Source organism: Rhinolophus sinicus, linkage group LG05, assembly GCF_036562045.2.
Source record: "Rhinolophus sinicus isolate RSC01 linkage group LG05, ASM3656204v1, whole genome shotgun sequence".
NCBI classification, from domain to species: Eukaryota; Metazoa; Chordata; class Mammalia; order Chiroptera; family Rhinolophidae; genus Rhinolophus; species Rhinolophus sinicus.
In genome coordinates this window covers 29,716,357-29,740,929 of record NC_133755.1, presented here as the reverse complement: position 1 = coordinate 29,740,929, position 24,573 = coordinate 29,716,357, and the positions used below count along the sequence as shown (strand labels likewise).

The 24,573-nt window shown below is 36.8% G+C and overlaps 1 protein-coding gene across 6 annotated transcripts in view; it reads right to left on the bottom strand.

The window, feature by feature from the left end:
• PLEKHH2 (pleckstrin homology, MyTH4 and FERM domain containing H2) overlaps positions 1 to 24,573 on the bottom strand; it is a 91,972-nt gene that overhangs the window by 24,018 nt on the left and 43,381 nt on the right. For all 6 annotated transcript variants that reach the window (XR_012496328.1, XM_074331932.1, XM_019748641.2 and 3 more), the window contains 7 exons: positions 24,428 to 24,514; positions 23,483 to 23,641; positions 16,656 to 16,736; positions 8,960 to 9,139; positions 5,704 to 5,812; positions 4,647 to 4,759; positions 864 to 1,043 (listed from right to left, as the gene is read on the bottom strand). Coding sequence is in view for 5 of the 6 variants with exons in the window: in XM_074331932.1 (XP_074188033.1) it covers positions 864 to 1,043; positions 4,647 to 4,759; positions 5,704 to 5,812; positions 8,960 to 9,139; positions 16,656 to 16,736; positions 23,483 to 23,641; positions 24,428 to 24,514 (909 nt within the window). In the remaining variant the exon portion in view is untranslated. The remainder of the gene's footprint in view (positions 1 to 863; positions 1,044 to 4,646; positions 4,760 to 5,703; positions 5,813 to 8,959; positions 9,140 to 16,655; positions 16,737 to 23,482; positions 23,642 to 24,427; positions 24,515 to 24,573) is intronic.

Genomic DNA, 24,573 nt, shown 5'->3' with positions numbered 1-24,573 from the left:
TCACATGCCAGTCAGAGATCCACGTCAGAAGGGTGTGACTGACAGAAGTGGGAAGACTAAAGGGATGATAATCTTTCTTGACCCCAAAATGTTTTTGTTTTGTCCACATATACATTATCTGCTTGTTTAGAGCATGTATAATACTCTAAACATAAAAACTCCACCTTGGGTCAGATGCATAATCCATCTAGTTATGTATACCGTTGTCTACAACTGAGGTACCAAAAGGTATGTAGATACAGGCAGTCCTTTTTGACATCACACTCAAAGACTTAGGGACATTGCTCCTTTTTTGTTTATTTATGTATTTACTCCTTCATTGAAATATAAGTGGCTTTGAGAAAGGATAAATCAAAAACAGTAAAAAATCATGTATCCCAAAACAAAAATCAATATACCCACACAGATATATATAAATAAGGGGCAAGTATGCAAATATTAACAGAGATTATCTTTAGGCAATATGATTTTTACTTTTCCTTTGCAAAGATGTCTACTGTAGAGGTATTTATTATAGGAAAATAATAAACCTAAATGTATAGTAATTGATATTAACGCGATCATTCATGTTTTGAGGAATGCTGAAGAACATAGGGGAAATGATTGCTCTATAGTTTTAAAATATTAGTATGCACACTGTAACCCTGATGATGTGAAAAACTATGAAAGTGTATAAATATACACATATACATTTCTATAAAAACATATATATATAAACTGAAAGGATACACATCAAAATATTATAGCTATTTTTCCTTTTCCTACTTTCTGTATTTTCCAAATATCTCTATTGAATATGTGTCATTCTTATAATTAGGACAACAACATCATTTAAAATTGCATGTATATGTATCACTACATACCTGCAATGGTCCTGGTTGATTCTGTGGCTGTCTCCGTCTTGTCTGTTTAATGAGCTGACAGAAAATTTCATTCTGTAGCTCAGGATGTGTCAGACAGATTTGCAAAGCACTCTGGGCTAGAGATATGTGGTAATCAATTGCAGGGGAGTCAACTGCAGCATTTATAAAAAGCTGGCAGGTCTGAATGAAGGAAAAAAAAAAGATAGTCTCAAGGTAAGAAATTATTAGATTTACTCTCATGAATTACATCAATTGTCTTCTTAGCAACAGTTTTTGTTTAAAAGGATGAAAATATATTACGATAACATTAATCAAAAGAAGTCCGAGTAGCTACGTTAATATCAGACGAAGTAGATTTCAGAGCAAGGAATTCTGACAGAGATAAAGAGCGCCATTTTATAATAATAAAGGGGTCAGTTCATCCAGAGGACATAACAATCCTAAATGATTATGTACTGAATAACAGAGCTTCAAAACATATGGGGCAAAAGCTGACAGGACTGCAAGGAGAAACAGCCAAATGCATAGTTATAGTGGGAGATTTCAATACCCCTTTCTCAGTAATTGAGAGAACACATAGAAAATCAGTACAGATTTAGAAAACTTGAACAACTCTATCAACCACCTTAACCTAAATGACATAGAAAACTCCACCCAAGAACAGAGTATGCATTCATTTTTAAGGGTATATGGGACATTAGTGAACTCTTGTCCTCCAGACTATATACTTCATAAAGACAGGGACTCTGGATTATGTATCTCTGGATTCTTCACACAGCATAAAGTGACAGAGTAAATGTTTCATGAATGAACGGATTTAAAATTTGATTAAATAAATATCTATTAAGAAAGATTAAAGGGAAGTATTTATAAACACCAATGGTTGGCTTTAATCATTGTGTTGTTTTATAGTAAGTAGTCTTTGTCTCTTCTGAGGACAGAATATAAGCAAATAAATTTACTCTCTAACTTAAAGCATTGCTGCCCAAACATTACATGAAATACTTAATACGAAAAGATTTCCACCATTAAATCTTATCATGTTGAGGAAGTACCCATCACATGGAAGTTAAAATATGTCAAATGCCTCTTCCGAAGAGATGACTGTCTACTTAATAATTAATAATATTAATAGATATCCTAATATTTAGCCATCCTTGATTTCCTGAAACAAATCTCCTTTAGTCACTATTTAGTATTCTTATAATATGATGCTGGATTCTGAGTACTAATGTTTTATTAGTTTTTGCACAAAATGCTGTGTTTGTATAATCATTTCTGGGGTTTGGTATCAAAGTAATACTCACGTCACAAAAAGAATCTGGTGATATGATGATTGAGAATTGCTTCAAAATAATCCAGTGTGGATGGGGAGAATAAAACGAAATCGGCCACATGCTGATGACTGTGGAGCTGGGTGATGAGTACCTTGGACCTCATAATATTTTCTCTGTTCATATATGTTTGAAATTTTCCAAAATAAAAAGTAAAAGTAAAAAACAGAATTTGGGAAATTCCTTATTCTATGCCTTGTGACAGTTTAAATAGCATTGAAATTATCTACACTTATAAAGTTTAATAAATTCTCAGTTTAAATTTTCATTCTTCCGTGGAATCAAGTTAGGCCCTTTATATTTTGTTATAATGTTGATTACTTCATCCCAATTTTTAAATATATTTGCATAGAGTCTTTCTTGCTTTCAGTATTTGTGTATTCTACGGGTGGGTTATTAAAAATGTTGCATTATGGTAATTTTAAAACATGAACAAAAGTACAGAGAATAGTATAATGATCAATTTTATGTACTCATCACCAAGTGTCAACAATTATTAGCATTTTGCCAAACTTTTTTCATTCAATCCCCACTCTACTTTTTTTTCTGGAGTATTTTAATGTTATCATGTTATTTTACCAATAAATACTTCAGTATGGACCTCCAATTGATAAAGATTTTTTTTTCCCATAACCACAAGGTCATAGCACCCCGACCCAAATTAACAATAATTCCTTAGTATTATGTAATAAACAGATGATTTTTTTTTTTAGATTTTTTTTTTTTATTAGGGAAGGGGAACAGGACTTTATTGGGGAACAGTGTGTACTTCCAGGCCTTTTTTCCAAGTCAAATTGTTGTCCTTTCAATCTTAGTTGTGGAGGGTGCTGTTCAGCTTCAAGTTGTTGTCCTTTCAGTCTTAGTTGTGGAGGGCGCAGCTCAGCTCCAGGTCCAGTTGCCATTTTCTAGTTGCAGGGGCACAGCCCAACATCTCTTGTGGGACTCGAGGAATCGAACTGGCAACCTTGCAGTTGAGAGCCCACTGGCCCATGTGGGAATCGAAACGACAGCCTTCAGAGTTAGGAGCATGGAGCTCTAACCGCCTGAGCCACCGGGCCGGCCCCAGATGATTTTTTTTGAGATGAGAGGAATGTAGGCAAGAAGCAGCCAAAAGAAAGACAAAAACTGAGACTCTAAGAGACTAAGGGAAAATGAAGTACCAAGGTTCTGTTGTGGAGTGGAGACCTGAAGCCATAGAAGGTACAATGTATTTGGAGACTGAAGGAATGGAGGAGAAAAAGATGAAATAATGTCTGTTGGGGAGAGAGACTTGAGGGGTTCATGTCCGATGCCCTCTAATTTTCTCAATGAAATAGTATGTAAGTTTGTTATGAGGAACACAATTGAGTAGAGAGTTTGAGGGTGAATGTAACCAATGAAGCAAAAGGAGAGACAGTTGGCTCTGAGGACTGAACACCACAGATTTATATGGGCTCCAGGCCACAAGGTTGTTTAATGTTCTCTAGCCGTGCAGATTGATTAACGTGGCAGCAGACAAGACAGCAGCATTTATCTAGGTTGAGGTTTGGGTGAAGAATGCATGGAATTTTGGGTCCCAAGGAACTATGAGTACTAATGAAAGTAATCTAGGCTGGATAAGAAGGAGGAAAAGCTTCCTTGCTCTTTTGATTTTTACCATGCTCTTTCGATTTCAAAAAATAATAATAATAAATGCCTCAAAACAGAGGTCTTAGTGAGGATGAAAAATGGAAGAGTAAGAAAATAAGAGCTTGTAGGCTAAGAGAATATAGTTAAAGAAAGAGATATGAGAATTTAAACTTTTAGAGGTGGTGTACTTGTAAGGAATGGTGACGTCAGGGTGTGGACATGGTGAATGGGAAGGTGAAGCAGACTACAGGTGAAGCTTACTCGTATTAAGAAAGTCAGGAATCTTAAGACCATGGCATTGGTGTGGCAAGTAATAATAGTCATTCAGCATACAGGTAAGATTTGACATATAGAGAAAGCATGTGAGTTGGAAGCCAAAATCCTTAATGAAATTTGAAGTTACCAGAACCTGATTGATGACAAAGATGGCTGGATAAAGAGTGATATAGTTGAATGACAAGTTTCAAGTGCTCAGGGATTTCTACTAGAAGTTGAATGGTAAGAATTTGAGGGTAGCATTGGAGAAGCAGAAGGATGTTGAACCCTCTCCCAACACTGAGGTAGGTGTGATGTGTGAAATTCTTCCACTTGAGAGGTTAATGGGGAAATTACTCTTCCGATATTGTTTCACATTGCCCAAACCATACATAGTTTATTTCAGTAAATCCCAAATCCTTACTCAAAAAATCAAATTAAATTCACCTAACTTTATTGTAGTGGATTTTCTTAATAATAATCACATTTTGAATTTTCTTGGAAAGACTAACACTTTCTAACCTAAATTATTTATTTTTTACAATTAAAAAAATTTTACAACATACAATTCCATACAAAATTTTACCTTAAATAATTTAATAGCCTCTGTCTGTAGAGCTTCAGAAGGTAGTGTTGTCAGAGGGGAAACGATTCCTTCCTTGCTGTGACACAGTGTAGGATGTCTCCATATCTGAGAGGCTAAATACAGAAAAATATGAATAGAAAACAGAAAGGATCACTTATTTTGGCCTCCCGTTTACTAACCCATTAGAAATTAACTCATTCAGGCCTGACTCACTACTTTAAGTCATAAAGGTCATGAAAAAACCTTTGGCAACATTATTTTACTTCATTTTCTAGGCCATTGGGATTCTCATGTTTCTGCTTTGGATAAATTAAATCTAGAAGAGTTTGGTCCTAAGAGTCCTGGCTGAAAAAAATCTACCAGGGCACTATTATGTTGCTTAAATATGATAAACATTGGGGATTCAGGTAGGGAGATGACTATACATGAGAAGGAGAGAAGAAAGATCTGGAAAGGAGAAAACAAAGTAGGAGGAGATAGAACGATACAGAGGAACTTGAATATATTCCTAAAAATCAACATTTATGAAATTCCTATGCTGGATACTGAAAATAAAGTGTGATCTCTGCAATTAGGTAAAGCATAACATGGAATCTAGATTCTCAATGGGGAAACCTTAGCCATAAAAAATCATTAAGATGCAAGCAATAAATGCCATAAAAGAGTTAAATGGCAAAGTGCATTGGGACATAATTTTAACATTTATTAAATACCTTTTATGAGCCAGCTCCTGAGCTGGAATGGGCTGGCTGGGGGAGCTCCTAAGGTCGGTAGGATTTGTATCAGGTTGGTGAGGAATGTGAAGGAAGGGGGGCATTTCAGACAGAGGAGTAATGTGAGCAAAGGCAGAGGTGTCACAGGACATGGCATATCTTGGAATGATGGTGTCCCTGGAGCCTAACAACCACAGTGAGAATCCTAGCCCATGACAAGCAAAGACAATGAAAAGGTGGGTACACTGCAGAGAAACAGGAACCACAAAGTGAAAACTCCATTAGACTACAGGTGGTTAGGGTCCATTTCATAAACCATAAAGCCTTATATGTTATAAACTTACAAGGTTCCCCTTCAATATTCAGTAATTTGCAAACCAATTGTTCAAATTCGGATCCAACATTTACACTGTTACTTCCAGCTGCAACAGTCAGATGATAAAGCCAAGTGTCCTTAAAAAATATTAATAAAGATGTTAACCAAGATATAATTTTTGATGAATTAAAAAAAACCAACTTGCATAAACAGTAGAAAACTTTGGCACTAAAAAAGAACCACAAAAACTTTAATTTTTCAATAGTAACTAAAAGCCACTTAGTCAAAGAGTTCTGAAGCAGACTCACTTGACTTGTGCTCATAATACCTTTCCCCACTGTTCACATTTTTATTACTTTGTATAAATGTTTCTCAGAAAAGCATGGTAAAATTGAGGAAAAGTAATATGATGTTAAGACACTAGAATAAATACAACCAGTGAGTATTCCTTTAAGAATTACCATAAATTCTATCAAGTTTAAAATCTGACTCCCAATACATACAAATAACATATACAAAATACTGAGGAAATCCAGAAACTTTAAAGAAAATAATATCGAGAACAAACTTACTACAACACAATAAAGGCGATATAAGCAAAGCCCCCAGCTAACATCATACTCAATGGTAAAAAACTGAAAGCTTTTCCTTTAAGATCTGGAACAAGACAAAGATGCCTACTCTTGGCACTTCTATTCTACATAGCACTGGGAGTACCAGCCATAGCAATAGGGCAAAAAACAGAAATAAAGGGCACCTAACTTGGAAAAGAGGAAGTAAAATTATCTCTGTTTGCAGATGACATGATCTTATGTGTAGAAAACTCTACAGATTCCACAAACACATTGTTAGAATTAATAAAAGCAAAGTTGCAGGATACAAAATCAATGTACAAAAGTCAGTTGCATTTCTATACAAATCAGTTGCATTTCTATACACTAACATCGAATTATCCCAAAAGGAAATCAAGAAAACAATCCCATTTACAATAGCATCAAAAAGAACAAAATAATGAGGAATAAACTTAAACAAGGAGGTGACAGACTTATACACCGAAAACTATAAAACATTGATGAAAGAAATTAAAGCAAACAAAATTAAATGGAAAGACAACCAGTGTTCACGGATTGGAAGAGTTAATATTGTTAAAATGTCCATATTACCAAAAGCATCTATGGATTTAATGCAATCCCTATCAAAATCCCACTGGCATTTTTACAGAAATAGAAAAAAACAACCCTAAAATTCCTATGGAACCACAAAAGACCCCAAATAGCCAAAGCAATTTTGAGCAAGACAAACAAAGCTGGGACATTACACTTCCTGATTCAAAATATATTACAAAGCTACAGTAATCAAGCCATTTGGTGCTGGCATAAAAAAAGACACATAAGCCAATGAAACAGAATAGAGAGCACAGAAATAAACCCACACATATACGGTCAACTGATCTTTGACAAGGATGCCAAGAATACACAATGGGGAAAGGATAGTCTCTTCAACAAACAGTGTCGAGAAAATTGGACATCTGCATGCAAAAGAATGAAATTGAACCCTTATCTTACACGACCCACAAAAATCAACTCAAAATGAAATAAAGACTTGAATATAAAACTATAAAACTCCTAGAAGAAAACATAGGGACTAAGTTTCTGGACATTGACCTTGGCAATGATTTTTTAGATATGATATCAAAAGCACAGGCAACAAAACAAAAATAGACAAGTGGGATTACATCAAACTAAAAAGCTGCTGCACAACAAAGGAAACAATCAATCAAATGAAAAGACAACTTATGAAATGGGAGAAAAACATCTGCAATCCATTTATTCAATAAAGGGTTAATATCCAAAATACGTAAGGAACTCTTAACAACTCAATAGAAAAAAAAAAAAAATCAAACACACACACAAAAAAAAACCCACAAATAATCTAATTAAAAAATGGGCAAAGGAATTAAATAGACATTTCTCTAAAGAACACATACAAATGGCCAACAAATTTATGAAGGGTGCTCAATATCACTAACCATTAGGGAAGTGCAAATCAAAACCATAATAAGGTATCACCTCACACCCATTAGAATGGCTTTTATCAAAAAAAGCAAAACACTGGTGAAGATGTGGAGAAAAGGGAACCCTTGTACACTGTTAGTGGTAATATAAATTGTTGCAGCCACTACTGAAAACAGTATGGAGGGTACTCAAAAAACTAAAACTAGAACTAGCATATGATCTAGCAATTCTATTTCTGGGTATATATCCAAAGGAATTGAAATCAGAATTTTGAAGAGATATATGCGCTCTCACATTTATTGTAACATTATTCATAATAGTCAAGACATGGAAGCAACCTAAATGTCCATTGACAAATGAGTGGATAAAGAAAATGTGGTATATACATACAATGGAGTATTATTCAGTCTTAAAAAAGAAGAAATATTTTATAAAAGTTGTTTATGTGTTAAAGATATAGTAGCCATTAAATATTTTTTTATATGTTCCTTTTAGTTATATTTATGATTTTATTTGACATAAAGAAGTATTTCATTTTTTTGTAGTCAAATCTATCAACCATTTTTACTGTGATTTCCTACATTGCCTTTTTTTAAAGAAAGTACTTTCTATTCAGAGATCAGACAAAGGCTCCTTTAAAAATCATTTCATTTAACTCTTTCAATTCATCTGCAAATTATTTTGCTATATGTGTGAGATGACAAACAAAATTAATGTTTTGTTTGAGGAGATTAGCTAATCTCCTCAATATATGACACACATAATACCATGTATTGAATAGTCCATTATTTCCCCATTAATTTGTGATGCCTTTTTTAACACAAATTAATTTACATACTTTTATATTACATTAACTTTTATATTTTTATATATAGCTATATATACAACTATAATATATATAAAACACATTTTTCAATTTTACCTAAACCAAAATTTTGTTAAAATGAGTCAAAATGTAAGATGGAGGCTTTAGATTTACCCCCCAAAAATCCAGTCTGAGAGATCCACATTTTGAACATAAGGTTCCTTTGTCCTATACCTTCATGCACTAATTTCAGCCTTGACCACTTTTATCAATAGGATTGAAAAATGACACATTCACATTTGAACAAGGCTCATTTCCAGCGATACAAAGAATCTGAAAATAGAGCGGAAAGTCCTCAGCCAAGTTTGCTTCCTTGTTTCCATAAAAATGATTTGAAAATTATTACCAGTACTTAATGACATTAATCTACATCATTCTAAATCAATCAATAAGGCCTTACATACCTTTTCATGCTTGGATCCAATTAGGAGGTAAGTTGGCCCTTGGTCTTTGGGGTGGATCACAATGGTGTAATGTGTGGATAACAGACTCCTCCCACTGGCTTCATAATCTTCATCTGAATCACAAGATCTGTCAACCTCTTCAACTTTAGCCTCCCAGAGTTTGATCTGACCTAAAGGAAACTAAAGTAAATGTTAGTAATTGTGAGGAAGGCACTTTTAAGTCTTTTCCTAGTAAAATCTTTCATATTCCTTTTCATTCTTTTTAAAGCATACCTTTTTATCTTTCTGTTATTTTCTTTGTTTTATTCTTCAATTATAGTTGACATTAAATACTACTTTATATTTGCTTCAGGTGTGCAGTATAGTAGTGAGACATTTATATAACTGATGAAGTGATCTCCTGACAAGTCTAGCAACCCCTGGCACCATACATAGTTATTACAATATTATTGACTATATTTCCTATGCTGCACTTTACATCCCTGTGACCATTCTGAAACTAGCAATCTGTATTTCTTAATGCCTTCACTTTTTTAACCCAGTCCCCCAACCTCCCTCCCGTCTGGCAGCCATCAGTTTGTTCTCTGCATCTATAAGTTTGTTTCTGTTTTGTTTGTTAATTTATTTTGTTCTTTACATTCCACATGTAAGAGAAATCACATGGTATTTGTCTTTCTCTGTCTGACTTTATTTCACTTAGCATGATACCCTCCAGGTTCTTCTGTGATGTTGCAAATGGTAAGATTTCATTTTTCATGGCTGAATCACATTTCATGGTATATATGTACCACATCTTTTTTATCTAATCATCTACTGATGGGCACTTATGCTGCTTCCATTACTTGGCTATTGTAAATAATACTGCGATGAACATAGGGATACATATATCGTTTAGAAGTCTTGTTTTTTATTTCTTCAGATAAATACACAGATGTGGAATTGCTGGGTCATAAGGTAGTTCTATTTTTAATTTTTTGAGGAATTTCCAAACCATTTTCCATCATGACTGCACCAATTTGCAATCCCGCGACAGTGCATGAGAGTTCCTTTTTCTCTGCATCCTCACCAACACTTGTTTTTTAATTAATTGGTGATAGCCATTCTGACAGCTGTGAGGTGACATCTCATTGCATTTTCTGATGATTAGTGACATTTAGCATCTTTTCATATGTCTATTGGCCATCTGTATGTCCTCCTTGGAGAAATGTCTATTCAGGTCCTCTGCCCAATTTTTCCAATTTATTTTATTTTTAAAAATACTTTTATTAAAATATAGCTAACATGCAATACTGTATTACTTTCAGGTGCACACCATAGTTATCCAACATTTATATACCTAGAGAAGTGATCACCATAAGTCCAGCAACCATGTGACACCGTACCATGTTATCACAATATTATTGACTGTATTCCCTATGCTGTACATTACATCGCTGTGACTTATTTGTTTTATACCTGGAAATTTGGACCTCTTATTCCCCTTCACTTTTTTCCCTGACTTTTTAAATTTTTCAATTACAGTTGATATTATTTTATATTACAGTTAATTTTTATATTAATTTCACGTGTACAGCATAGTGGTTAGACATTTGTATAACTTAAGAAATGATACCCCTGACTAGACTAGTACCCACCTGGCATTATACATAGTTATTACCATATTATTGACTATATTGCCTGTACTTTATAACCATTGTTTTGAACTCTATATCTGGTAGGTTGCTTGCCTCTATTTTGTTTAGTTCTTTTTCCGGAGGTTTCTCCTGTTCTTTCATTTGGGAGGTTTTTTTTTTTTTTTTTTTTGCTTCCTATTGACTGCCTATCTGTTTGTTTCTGTGTATAATGTAGATCTGTTATGTCTCTCAGTTTGGGCCAGGTGGCATTAGGTAGTAGGTGCCCTTTGGGGCCTAGTAGCACAGTCTCCCTAGTCACCTGCTCCAGGTGCTCCAGGAGTGTCCTTTGTGTGAGTTGCGTGTTTCCTCCTGTTATAGTTGAGCCTTGGTTATTATTGGCATGTCAGTGAGTGGGACTGACCCTCAAGATGATTGGCTGTGGTGTTTGGCCATGTCACAGCTTACAGGTTTCTGTGCAGGGAGCTTACCCCACTGAGTGGGATTTGCCCCAGCAGGCTCTGGTGCCTACTGAGACCACCCTTTGTGTGCCAATTGGGTGGTGCTCTGCTGTTGTCTGAAGCCAATCTCCAAGTATGTTGATTTTGGGGCCTCTTGCACGGGGCTCCGGTGCAGGCCCAGGTCACCCACTGCATGTGACCAGGCAGGGACTACCTGGTAGGAGCTACAAGGCAATCCATGGTTGTTCACTGCCTGTGCTAAAGTTGGAGGCACATCGGAGAGGCCACGCTGCGAACCCAGGACATCTGCCACCAGTACTGTGCCTAGGATGGCTCCACCATATGCCAGGACACCTTGAGTCCTGCTGCTACTTGCCAACTCCCTTAAGGTTCGGCCACTGATAAAGCCTCGAACAATACACAAGTTGGGTGAGGCAGGGTCTCAGGGAGCCATTAGAGTGGGAAGAGTTGTGGTCACCAGGCTAATGTAAATTCTGGTTTGGCGCCAGTGCAGAGCCTGAAGCTACTCAGCAAAAGTCTCAGAGCACACCGAGGCCAGTCACTGCCTACCTGGGGTCTGTAGGTTTGACAGCTCTGACAGTTTCCCATGAAAGAGTGCAATGCAGGTGGGGCTGGCTGCTTTTGGAGAAAGTGCCTCTGGCATTGGGGGAGTAGTGTGGGGCGGGGTCCCTGTGAGTCAGCAGGGCAGGTCTTCGGAGCTCACCAGACCAATCAGATTCTGACTTGTCCATGTGGAGGCGGGCTCGACACAGGAAAAATGGCTTTCACCTGCCAGCTGTATGGGAGGACCTCCTCACAGGGAAATGGCAACTGTCCTCCAGTGCTCAAACCAAAGCAACGCAACTCAGTCTGACTCCTGTAGGTTTCCAACACCTTCCTGAATTACTGTCCCTCCGCTGGAGTCCAAGGTGGGTGCCTGGGAGTGAGCAAGTCTGTGCGCAAGCCCTTTAAGAGGACGCTTGGGTTTCCCGCAGCCTTCCTCCCACTTGGATGGTCGGAATCCCCACTGTTTTTCACAGCCAGAAAAGGGGCTCGTCTTCCTGGTACCAGTACTCTGGACTGGGGAGGCCGTTGTGGGGCTAGAGTCCTTCACTGCTCTCGGGGGAACCTCTACAGCCGAGATATCCCTCCTGGTTCTTACCCGCCACACAGAGGTTTGTGGTTAGCCAGTTCTGGGTCTTTGCCCCTTCTACCAGTCTCAGTGTGGCTTCTTATTTATATCTTTAGTTATAAAACTTCTGTTCAGCCAGACTTCAGATGGTTCTCCAGGTTGACTGTTCTCTAATTTAGTTATAATTTTAATTTGTTCATGAAAGGAAGCAGGCACAGTGTTGATCTACTCGGCCGTCTTGGATCTCTCTCTGCCAATTTTTTGATTGGATTGTTTGTGTTATTGGTGTTGAGTTGTATGAGTTCTTTATAAATTTTGGAAATTAATCACTTATCAGATATATCATTGGCTAATATCTTCTCCCATTCAGTAGGTTATCTTTTCATTTTCTTAATGATTTCCTTTTCTGTGTACTTTCTAGTTTGATATAGTTCCATTTGTTTATTTTTTCTTTTGTTTCCCTTGCCCAAGGAGATATATTAGAAAAAATATTACTAAGAGCAATGTCGGAGAGTTTACTGCCTTTGTTTTCTTTTAGGAGTTTTATGGTTTGGGGTCTTACATTAAAGTCTTTAATCCATTTTGAGTTTATTCTTGTATATGGTGTAAGAAAGTTTTGATTACTATATGCTTGTAGTATAGTTTGATATCAGGTAGTGTAATACCACCAACTTTGTTTTTCTTTCTTAGGACTACCCTATTTGGGGTCTTTTACAGTACCATATACATTTTAGGATTATTTGTTCTAGTTCTGTGAAAAATGCCATTGGTATTCTATAGGGATTGTATTGAATCTACAGATAAAGCATACCTTTTTTTAATGAATGCCTAAACACATTGCATTTCCACATTGTTGAGAAAGCAGTAGTCACAACCAAAATATGCAACAGTAACATAAAAAAAAACAATTTGAATACTAGACATTTAACTTTTGTGAAAAAAAACAAGAAGGTAGTTTAGTCAAGCAATTATGTAACTCAGTCAAAATATTCATTTGATTTTTTTTTCTTTATAGAATTGATTTGATTAAGGTATTAGCTCAAAAGGACAAGTATAGACATAGCCTCAATACTATTCATAGAAAAAGTAACAAGTTTAAATAACTGGTGCAAAGAAGTGTGATTAACTATCACCGTAAACCCCAATAAACAAACGGTGTTCTGAGGGTATCTATTAACATATGTACACATAATATGTCACAAAACAATGCCATAATTTCATCCATCTTAATTTCAGGGTTAATATAAATATAAAACTGATTTATATTTAATTTTAGCTAGTCATTTATTGACAGAAACAATTATATCTGCTGTGTTGAATATTTATTTAAAACTTTTGCTTTATTTAAGTATATTTATTTCCAGAAAACACACGGTCTGCTTCAGATTTACAACTTCTATATCTGATCAGGTTTGCAATTGCAGTCTGAAAACATTCATTCTACCAAGGTTACCGTCGTACATTTTCATGTTCAGGCCCAGAGTTCAGTGCTTAGACTCTTTTTCCATCTACATTCACATGTGTGAACTCATCCAAGTTCATGGCTTTAGCCAGCTTGTATTAGCTACGTCCACATTTATAATTCCAGACTCAGTACTTCTACTTAGATGTCTGATAGCATCCCCTATAACCTGCTCTGCACAGCCTTCCCCATCTCAGCTGTTGGCAACTTTATCTTTCTAGCTATTTTGGCCAAAAACCTCGGCATAATTGCTGACCTGTTCTTTCTCTCATATCCCATACCTTTTCAGTCAGCAAATCTTGTCAGCAAGACTTTCAGAATATACCCAAAAATCTGGTCATTTCTCACACTCCACTGCCACCACAAACCACAATCATCTCTCACCTAGATTACTAGAACAGCCTTCCCAACTATTCTCCTCCTTATTCCCTTCAGATTGCTGCTGGAGTTCATTTTAGACATAAGTTAGATCATGTCACTTCTCTGCTCAAAAATGTCCAAAGGCTTCTTCTCATCTTACGTGGAGTAAAAGTCTAAGTCTTTACTATGATAAGGCCCCATGTGATTTAGTCCATTACATCTCTGATCTTATCTCTTATGATTCTCTTCCTAATGGACTCCAGGCCAGTCACTCTGACCTTCTCACTATTCCTCAAACACACCAGCCATGCTTCTGACTCAGGGCCTTTGCACTTGCTGTTCCCTCTGCCTGGAATGGTCTTGCCGGAAATATCCACATGGCCGCTCTTTTGCTTAGTTCATGACCTAATTAAAATGTCAGCTTCTCAGTGAGGTCTCATCTGGATGTCTTATCTAAAATGCAATATTATCTGCCTAGTAGCTGACTAATAGTAAAAAATTAATTCATTTAATTAATGTGTTGTCTTTCATGAGAAACATGTCTTTTTCCCCATTAAATTAATAACAATTATTTTCTGAGGAGTTACTATGTGCAAAGTACTACTCTGAGCATTGCATGAAGAAAATTTATTTCTGAAGGAAAAATGCAAAATTAACTCATCTATACTTTCAGAAGAAGGTAGTAAAGCAAAAGCAAAATATTAGGACAGAAAGTCACTAATAAAAAGCAAGCTTTAAAAATGGGATAAAGAAAATTAATTATGCTATGATAATACATGACAATTATGTGCTTTAGGCATATCTAATCATATAAAAATCAAGGTTCCGTCCACCCCAATATTTAAAGATGATTGTTCATTTTACCAAAGGATTCACCATAGCTCCATAAACAGTGAATAGACCTAGTGCTTTTAAATATTTTGACTGAATAAAAAAAAGACACTGATACAGATTAAAAGCAGATTGTTTCTGAAATAGCTATAGCACAAAATGAATTAGGCCTATACTAATTCACATTCATTCTCAGTACTTTTCCAGTAATTATAATGGATTTCTACTCATCTATCTGTATTCTTCTGACTTGTTTCTTCTGTGACCAATGCTATTCATTTTTATTAAATAATAATTATTATTATGAGTGGGAACATTTAAGATTGAGTCTTGGCAAACTTTAAATTATTTTCTATTTATAAAGCACATGCTTATTATAGAAACTTAGTAAGTACGGGAAGTATCAAAATAAAGAAGGAAAAAAATCATCATCCATAATTCTACTATCACAGATAATTACTCAACATTTTTGTATAGTTCTTTCTGATCTTCCTGTTATGCATATTTTTACATGGATATGCCAGACTGAGAATTATAAACTCAGCATCCTAACCACCCTCTTTCAAAGTCACCCATAATTGCAGATGAGAAGTTGGGAACTATATTCGTCAGAATCCCCTTTCTGTATGGTTCTGAGTTAGTTTGCCTATGAGACAATTTGCATGAAATGGGAAAGAGAAGTCATCGTACTCCTGAGACAGTTGCTGTCAGATACCTAGGCTGATGTGAGAGTCACTGCTTCCTGGTAAACTAAGGACCAGCTGCCTCAGTGCTTTGGGTTCAGATCTTCAGTATAGGCTTCTCAGGCCTCCAGTGGCAGCTTCCCTGACCTCTATTCCCCCAACTTTTTAAAAAGTTATGCATGTCCCTAATTCCATATTAAAATGGTTATACCTAGAATACACAGAGTAGCTTCTATTTTCCTGACTTATAATTTAGCTGGGATTATACTGAATGTATAATTTTATGTTGTGCTTATTCATGCAGCATTTTTCTATGTGCATTTTCCCACATTATTTCGAAGACATCATTTTTAATGGCTGCCCTGTAGTCATTCCCACCCCCCGAGCAATACTGACAACACTGGTACGCATCTGAAATACAGCTACTCAGAACTGAGAGTGCATATGGAACAGAGAAGTGCTAACTGACCCATGGGGTCACTGTACCAAGAACTTTAGTCTCATAAACCCAGTCATCAGTCACAGGCTACTATTTTGTGGATCAGTATTTTATGTTAGTATTCTTGGCCCCGGTTGGGTCAATTTTTATAGTTGCAGTAACCCAAAGGTGACATGGAGTATCCATAATGATAACGGGGCATACATTTCACCTTTGGAAGATACCCCATCTTTTTACTCTGAAAGTGACGATAACGCAAGTCTCTCTAGGAGACTGGTTTAAAAAATGAATAAACAGGAAAAAAATAGGTGGATGGACGGATAGATACGTAGTATCTAGGGATTTGAGGGCCTGGGACAGGACTAGATTCTTTTCCCTCCGCAGACCTTCTTTCTAGTTTGCCGTTCCCTTCATTCAACCTTACCTACTCAGTCAGACGTGGAAAGTATGAGAAATTGACAGTTGGGAGTGGAGTATAAGAAGAGTTTTCTCTTTCAGGAAAAAAAATGCATTAATCAAAAGTTGCTAAGATTTATGATTAAGAACCAAGACTCTTGTAGGTATAGGATTACCTCAGTAATACATTTTATGCAAAATTTCAACCTTATCAAAAATTCTAAAGTTTTAGCTAGCAACTGAAGAGTGATAGGGAAAATTTTTTTTTAACACGTAACAAACAAAACACTTCTCTAGTTACCTATTAAAAATACATACATACCTTATCTTCTTGACTGCGAAAATAATATAATGTTTTTCCCAGAAGTGTACACCAGACTCTCTTGGAGTAGCCATGTTTTACCTGAAAACATATTTCAAGGAATTAAAAACGTAGCTCAGAACTTTGATACCTTAAAATATAGCATATATGCTCTATTGGAAGCTGCAGGTATCCAGTTTGCTCAGGGTATAAGTGATAGTCCAACTAGACTGTCCAGATGCTGTGAAAGATTTACCTGTTACAGAGGTAGCGTGATATGTTTTGCTTTAGTGTTCATCACTAAACATTTAATAAGTGTTTGTTATGTATCAAATACTACACCTGGGATTGAGGATTCAAAGATGGATAAAACAAGATGCCAATTTCACAAGTATATTTCATCATTTCCGTATTTCCTAGTTTTCTGATAACCTGGTGGGTCTCTGGGTTAACACCCTACCTTAGCAATGTGAAGGTTAGAACCTAAACATTCTAGTGATTTCCAAAATGTAGAAGATTCATTCCTTCAAAATGAATTTGATGTCTTCTTTAGAAGGATTTTTACAAAATAATAAAATAACATTCAAAGCTTATATTATATATTTAGTACTTCCTATATGTCAGGAACTATGTTAAGTGACTGGGACCGAATTTGAATCTAGCTCTTGACTTTCTAAGCATTTTTGATGGAAGACATTTTACCAAAATTTTGACTGAGTATTATAGGTTTTTCATCATTTGGTGGCTTTTTGAAGATCCTTACTGTGGCTTCCCCCCTGCCCCAGTCCTGCCCAGGTACAGGCACGGAAGACGTTTGCCAGTCAGTCCCAAGTATACCCTCAAAACTAGAAAAACACCAAGAACCCCATTCCTGCCAGGGAGTAGATTTACAACAAACCCTGGTGCCCCAGACCTAGAATGTGGGGTGGCCGTTGAGCTTGCCCTATAATCCCACTACCCTGGTAGCCCTGCCAACTTCTGCCTTGAGACTAGACCCTCTCCTGCCATAGTTAGAGTGGGCTCAATCTGGAGAGGCCCAGCACCTGGAAACCAAGACACTAGCCAGTAAAACTAAAGCCCAACATTCTGTTCGTCATGCCTGCCCATGGTAATAAGTATTAAGGATACAAGTGAAGCAGGAAAGGAGAAGGAAGTGCTTGGGGGAAGAGAGGAGTGCATTTTACAACTTAAAATAAGACGCTCGCTGACACTGATTGAGTCAAGCCCCGAAAGAGGTAGATGAGCTACGCAGTCATCTGAAAGAAGGACACTCTGGGCAAAGAAAGCAGCAAGTCCCAAGGCCATGAGATATGTGTGCCCACCTGTGTGTCGGAGACTGAGCAAGCAAGGAGAGAGGTCATTAGGGAAGGGGTGGGAGGTGAGGGTGGGAGGCACACATATTTTGCAGGACCCCTACAATGATGTACATTAAAATGGACTGTTCCGATAGTAATGCACTGAGAAGAATACAAATGATTGCCTCTATCGATGTTCCAGTAGGCAAGTCACTATAGTAGAAAAGGCCTGGGTTTTGAGGTCCAATGGACCAAGTGTTAAATTCCAGTTCTACCATGTACCAGATGGACGTCCTCACACAACTGACCCAAGCTCTCAGCTTCTGTGGGTATCATGGGATTACTGTACACCTCATTGGGCTATCATGACAACCAAAGGAGAAAAATGTAAATAAAGGATAATAGTAGTTACTCAATAAATGCTTCCTTTCTCACTATGCAAAAGGAGAAGAAAAACACATGTTTCATTTAAACCCACAAACACAGCTGGCTTTTGGGCTTTCAGAGCTATGGTTTAAGCAAACAACTCAACCATCTCAGATTGAAGGATTTAGAATGTTGCTTGAGAAAAAAACAAAAAAATGTTTCATTTGGCAAGACATGTTTCAGTTTAATTAAATTTAGAAACATATATTACAGACAAATATCCTGGAAGTTTTAAATAGTTTGTGTTACGCAGTTTTTTTGTTTGTTTGTTTTCTTCTTTTCAACAAACTCCAAAATGAAGTCTCATCAAAAATGGAGTATAAGGCGTCTGGATGTAGAGAGCATTATTTTGAAATGATTTATCTTTAAAATAGAACAATGTGGGTTGGCCCGGTGGCTCAGGCGGAAGGCTGCCGGTTCGATTCCCACATGGGTCAGTGGGTTCTCAACCACAAGGTTGCCATTTCAACTCCTCGAGTCCTGCAAGGGATGGTGGGCTCTGCCCCCTGCAACTAAGATTGAACACGGCACCTTGAGCTGAGCTGCCACTGAGCTCCCGGATAGCTCAGTTGGTTGGAGTGTGGGCTCTCAACCACAAAGTTGCCAGTTCAATTCCTCGAGTCCCGCGAGGAATGGTGGGCAGCGTCCCCTGCAACTAAGATTGAACTGGGCACCTTGAGCTGAGCTGCCGCTGAGCTCCCGGATGGCTCAGTTGGTTGGAGTGCGTCCTCTCAACAACAAGGTTGCCAGTTCGACTCCCACAAGTAATGGTGGGCTGTGCCCCCTGCAACTAGCAATGGCAACTGGACCTGGAGCTGAGCTGCGCCCTCCACTAAAACTGAAAGGAAAACAACTTGAAACTGAACAGCACCCTCCACAACTAAGATTGAAAGGACAACAACTTGACTTGGAAATAAAAAAAGGCCTGGAAGTACACACTGTTCCCCAATAAAAGTCCTGTTCCCCTTCCCCCAATAAAATCTTTAAAAAAAGAAAAATAGAACAATGTGTACTTTTGAAGAACTAAAAATTAATGAAGACCTCTGCCAATTCACTGCAAAAACTGTGTTTTGAAAACGCAGTCTATCTTCATTTGTAAATCTGATTATATTAGGATTTCTTGAAAGTGACTTACTCTGAAAAACTCATAAAAAAACAAATCACACCAGAAGAACCCTCATGAAGATTTAAAGCCAATCTCAAACATCAAGCCTTTGGCAAACTGAATAATTCAAAGAATAATATTTTGCCTTGCATCCATAACAACGGTACTTCTTATCAGTTCTGTTTGAAACTTTGAAGACAAACAGTGTATCATATCCTGATTAGCCTTTGTCAATCACGCAAAACATAAGCTCCCATGGTCTTCCCTTCTCTCCTATATTCTCACGCCTGTAGCCTTGTGAAACTCCTGTGGTAATAATAGCTAGCATTTCTGAAGTGTTTATGATGTGCCAGCCACTGTTCTAAAGAACGTTACCTGCTTAAATAATTCACTGAATCCCCCCAACAACCTGGGACATTGGCACTATTATTCCCCCCACTTTACAAATGAGGATGCTAAGGCACAGAGCCTGTAAGAAACATATTCAAGGTCACACAGTGGCAAGGGTCAGAGTCAGGATTTTCCCCCATGCTCTTGCCCTAGCTCTTTGCTGCACTGCCTCTCTACATGCTTAACTCACAGTTCCTTCTCCTCTTCATGTCCAACAACATTTGTGATCCCTCCATTTTCACCATCCATCGGCTCGGCCACACCTTGTCCTTTTTTCTTCCCTGGGAACTGCTCCACTTCTGAAATTTACATTCTACTCTCCCATCTCAACGTCCTTCCACGTCCTTCTCTCCTCACTCACACCACTCAATTCTTAACGTCATTCAGAACTTTGAGTGCCCTAATCCTCCCATTTTATTCATTTACTGGTTCCCCCCTTCCTTCTCTTCCTTCCGGCCTCTCTTCCTTCTCCACCAATCTTGGAACTTGTGTTTGATCACCAAAGAACTCTTATTCTAAGGTCTGTGATTAGGTTGCATCCCTATGCTTCTGACAAATCCACCCAACAAAATTTCATCTCCATTTGCTTTTAAATAACCTGGTGGAGAGTGTGGAAAGAGAGAGAAGGTTATGATGGGGGGCAGGGGTGGTGGGTGTTAGAGGAAGCAACAGTAACCATAGTTAATAACTGTAGAAACTGGGTAATGACTGTCTGCGGATTCGTTCTATTATTCCTTGTACTTTCACATATGTTTGAAAATGCCTATCATAAAACATTGATTTTAAATCATCATCTTGATAAATATGTCTAAAGCAAGTAAAATGTTAATTGTAGAATGTAGGTGGTAGAATAGGGGTAAGCACTGTAAAATTCTTCTGAGTTTTCTACATATTTGAAAATTTACATAATAAAATGTTAGGCAAAAATCACTATCCTCACATCACTACAATGTAAATTATCTGCTCCTATTTCTGGGCATCTGAAGACATTAAAGAAAAATAACCAATATGAATTCAAATCACTCTAGTCAGATGGGCCCTCAGTAATTCATCAATCCTATGTTTCCTTGGGTACGGTGTCCCACTTCCCTGAATGATTACTGTCAATCCTTCCCCGCGCCCAGTAAATAACTTTGTTTATGGCATAATCTTCATCAAGAAAACTGGGGACACCAGACATGTGCTCAGTCAGTGCCCCACAAACGTAGGTATTCATTCTTCCTCACCTTCCTGCCAGTCTAGCCCTCCCCCTGTGCCTTTCCCACATTTTAGTATCTCTCAGCCCATTGCCTGGCATGTGGTAACTGCCCAATACATTTTTTAAATAAATGAATTCTTATATAGAAAATGTTCTTCCTAAGCAGTAAACTAAAAGTGAATATCCAGAATCAAATTAGTCAAGTGCTTACTATCTACCTACATATTTCTGCACTTAACAATGTGACAACTGGGAAAAACCCTCCTCCCCTCTAAAGTATTCAAAGCTGTTCCACAGTATCTCAAATTGTAGCCTGAATGTGAGCTTAGAACAAGTCACTCAGAATAACTGAGGGATGTTTCTCTCTTATAAGGCTCTGAGGGTGAAAATATGGGCGTGGACAAGGCTTCACAAATGGTAAGAAGAAAACCTAATAAGCACCCTGTCTGCAAACCCTGATGGTTTAGTCATCTGATAGTCACATCAACTTACTTATACTCATTTAAAACGCAGTTGTGAAATGAGAAGCAGGGAATAGCAGAAATATAATATGAGCGAAAATTAATAAGCCATGATGATAAAGTAAAAACAAGCAAACAAACAAAAAAACTAACTGTGGGAGAAGTAACAAACCCCCGGCCATGGAATCATATTAAGCTCTAAGGGTTTGCTATACATGGTCCTTGAAAAAGGGGGACAGCTAGTCATTATGAATTATAAAAGCATGTGATTCAAAGTAGCACTGTATTCACTGGTAAATATATATTTGCACAGTACCAGGGAGTTTTCTAACCCATCAGTAACTGAAAAAACATTTTTGTGGTAATGTAATATTTTGGGGGAAAAAGACATAGGTCATTGCTTTGTTGAATGTATTGGTGAATTATTTCTCTTACTTTTGGAATAGCTGGTTAGTCTTTATAAATATTACTGGATAGTACCCACCTACGTTATTATATTAAGTATAGATTACATGGTGACATGGTGGCATAGCTCATTAACATCTATATTTTTAACCTCTTACACAAACAAAGCACATGAGTGATGAGTATGCAGAGGTTATTTTTGTGTGTAATACTTTGTTATTTCTCTAAAAGTGACAGTAAATATCTGTCAAAACCAACTGGACTTTCAAAATTTTTAAATAACATTTATCTTAGCATAAATCAATACTCATTCTAAAAAAAGTTAGGAAACAGAACTAAGCAAAAATAAAATCACGTAGAGGTATTCAAGATACCTTAGTAAATTGACCATTCGACCATTCATTTTTCTATGAATGCGTTTAACAAAAGTTGTGCTTTTACATATTACAGTCACTCTAGTATACGAGTATATGTATAGTGATTATAATACTGAACTCTACTTGTTTTGTTATCCAATAATACATCCTATTTCTAGAACATTAAATATTGTTTTAAACCATTTTAAATGACTGCATAGTACAGCATGATCTGTTATATAAATATTTATTTAAGCTACCCCCTACTCTACATTTAAGTTGATTCATATTTTTCTATTATTATAAACTGTGCCATGCAAGTAATCTTTCTGGGGTAATGGAAATGTTCTATATCTTGATAGTGACAGTAAATATCTGTCAAAACTTATCAAAGTCTACACTTAAAATCTGCATTTCAGCCCATGCTATTATAGCTTATTTTTTAAAAACAGGAAAAAAATACACTATGTTGTGATGAACAGCTTTATGCTCACATCTTTGCAAATTAAGACCATTTCTTAAGCATAAATTTCTTGGACTGAGATTACTGGATCAAAGAGCATGTATATATGTTTTTAAAACATTTCATATTCATTTACTCATTTGTTCTTTCAAGAATATCTACTGAGTAAACAATTTGGCCAAGACATCGCCAAATTGCCTCCTAGCAGATTTCTCTCACTAGCAGATTTCTTAATTTGTGTCAATACTGTGTTTCATAATGTTAAAAAATGTCCCCTCTTTGACCAGATTTTTAAAAATATCTATTCTTTCAAGTTGTGCTTTTTAAGAAATTAGTGAGAGCAAAACTTCTTACCAATGATGCTTTCTGATGGTTTGTATTTCTTATCTCTACTAGCTCTACTTCCCTCCCTTTGTGTCCTTTGTTCCTTTCCCCCATTGGTGTTTATCCTTTCCTTACTGATTAGAAAAACTTGGATTTCAGATGTTTCAAACACCTTTTCAAAACTTTTCATCTGCCTTTTAAAAATTCTGCTTAGAGCATTTTTGAGAGTAACAAAATTTACATTTTTATGTATAGTAGTCAAACTTGTCATTTTTCCTCTTTATGGTTTTGGTCTTTGGTATCATATTTAAAACACTCCAAGATGATATAAATATTCAGTATCTATATTCTCTGACACCCACTTTTCATGAGCAGTGGGGCTAATTCCATTGCCTGGGACACTGCTATCTGCATAAAATCCCTACCTTAGTGAGCAGTCCCTTCACCGCTGGTTTGCCCTCAGGCTGCAGGAAAAGTGGGTTAGCAGCTTGCACTCGAAGAACATTCTGTAACACCTTAATCCATTCCTCCAATATATTGGGAGAATCTGCAGTCAGATAGTAGGTGTGTTTTTCAGTGGTCAACTAGAATGGGATGAGAAAGACATAGGGAAGCAAACTCTGAAGGTTGAGGATTATTAGCATTTCCTTGTCAATTCTTCAAACATTACTACTTAACATGGAAAAAACATGTTAAGGAGTAATACATCTTGACTCCCAGGTTTTAAATAAATGATTCCGTAAGTAATTTAGCATATTTTAACCACTTCAGATAATTAAATAACTTAATCACATATACCAAACTATCTCAGCAGCCTGCATTTTTAAATTTAACAGGTTTCTGGAAAGACTAGCCTATGTGTGAGTGAAATGGGCAGCAGCTACCTCTATGGTGTGACCTGGTGGAAACTATTATAGTACAGCCCCTCTGCTCACCAATATCTTTCCCATTTACATGTTATAGCATCTGTAGTTTATAGAACTGCCATTTTCTGGTTCTGTGTTAAAATGCAAACCCTCCTGAATTTAATAGCACATTAAACTACTAACATCATACTGGGAATTCCCCTAAAATAGCTAGACAGTTTGAGAGCTGAGAATACATAATTAAGTACAGGGAAACAATAGTGTAAGAGATAAAGGGAAAAGGAATGTAGTAGGGAGTTACTCAACACAAACGTAGCTTATATCATAGTTTTCACTAAGAAGTCCTCAGGTTTCACACATTTTTGAGCATTAAACTTAACCCAAAGTTAATGAAACACTGACTCATCCAATCTCCTCTCTGTCACCTTGGATAATTGAAAATTTAATTTTGCATGATAAAAAAAAACAAAAACAAAAACAGTTTGTTTGTTTTTTTTAAAGTACCTGAACTGTTTGTTTGTTATCTCCTCTTAAAATACTGCAGGATGCACTAAGTTCAATATGGCCCTGGGGTTTTCTAATTACATCACTCTGTATAAAAGGAAGAAAACCAAATGCAACATGATTACCTATAATAGTAGCAATAAGAA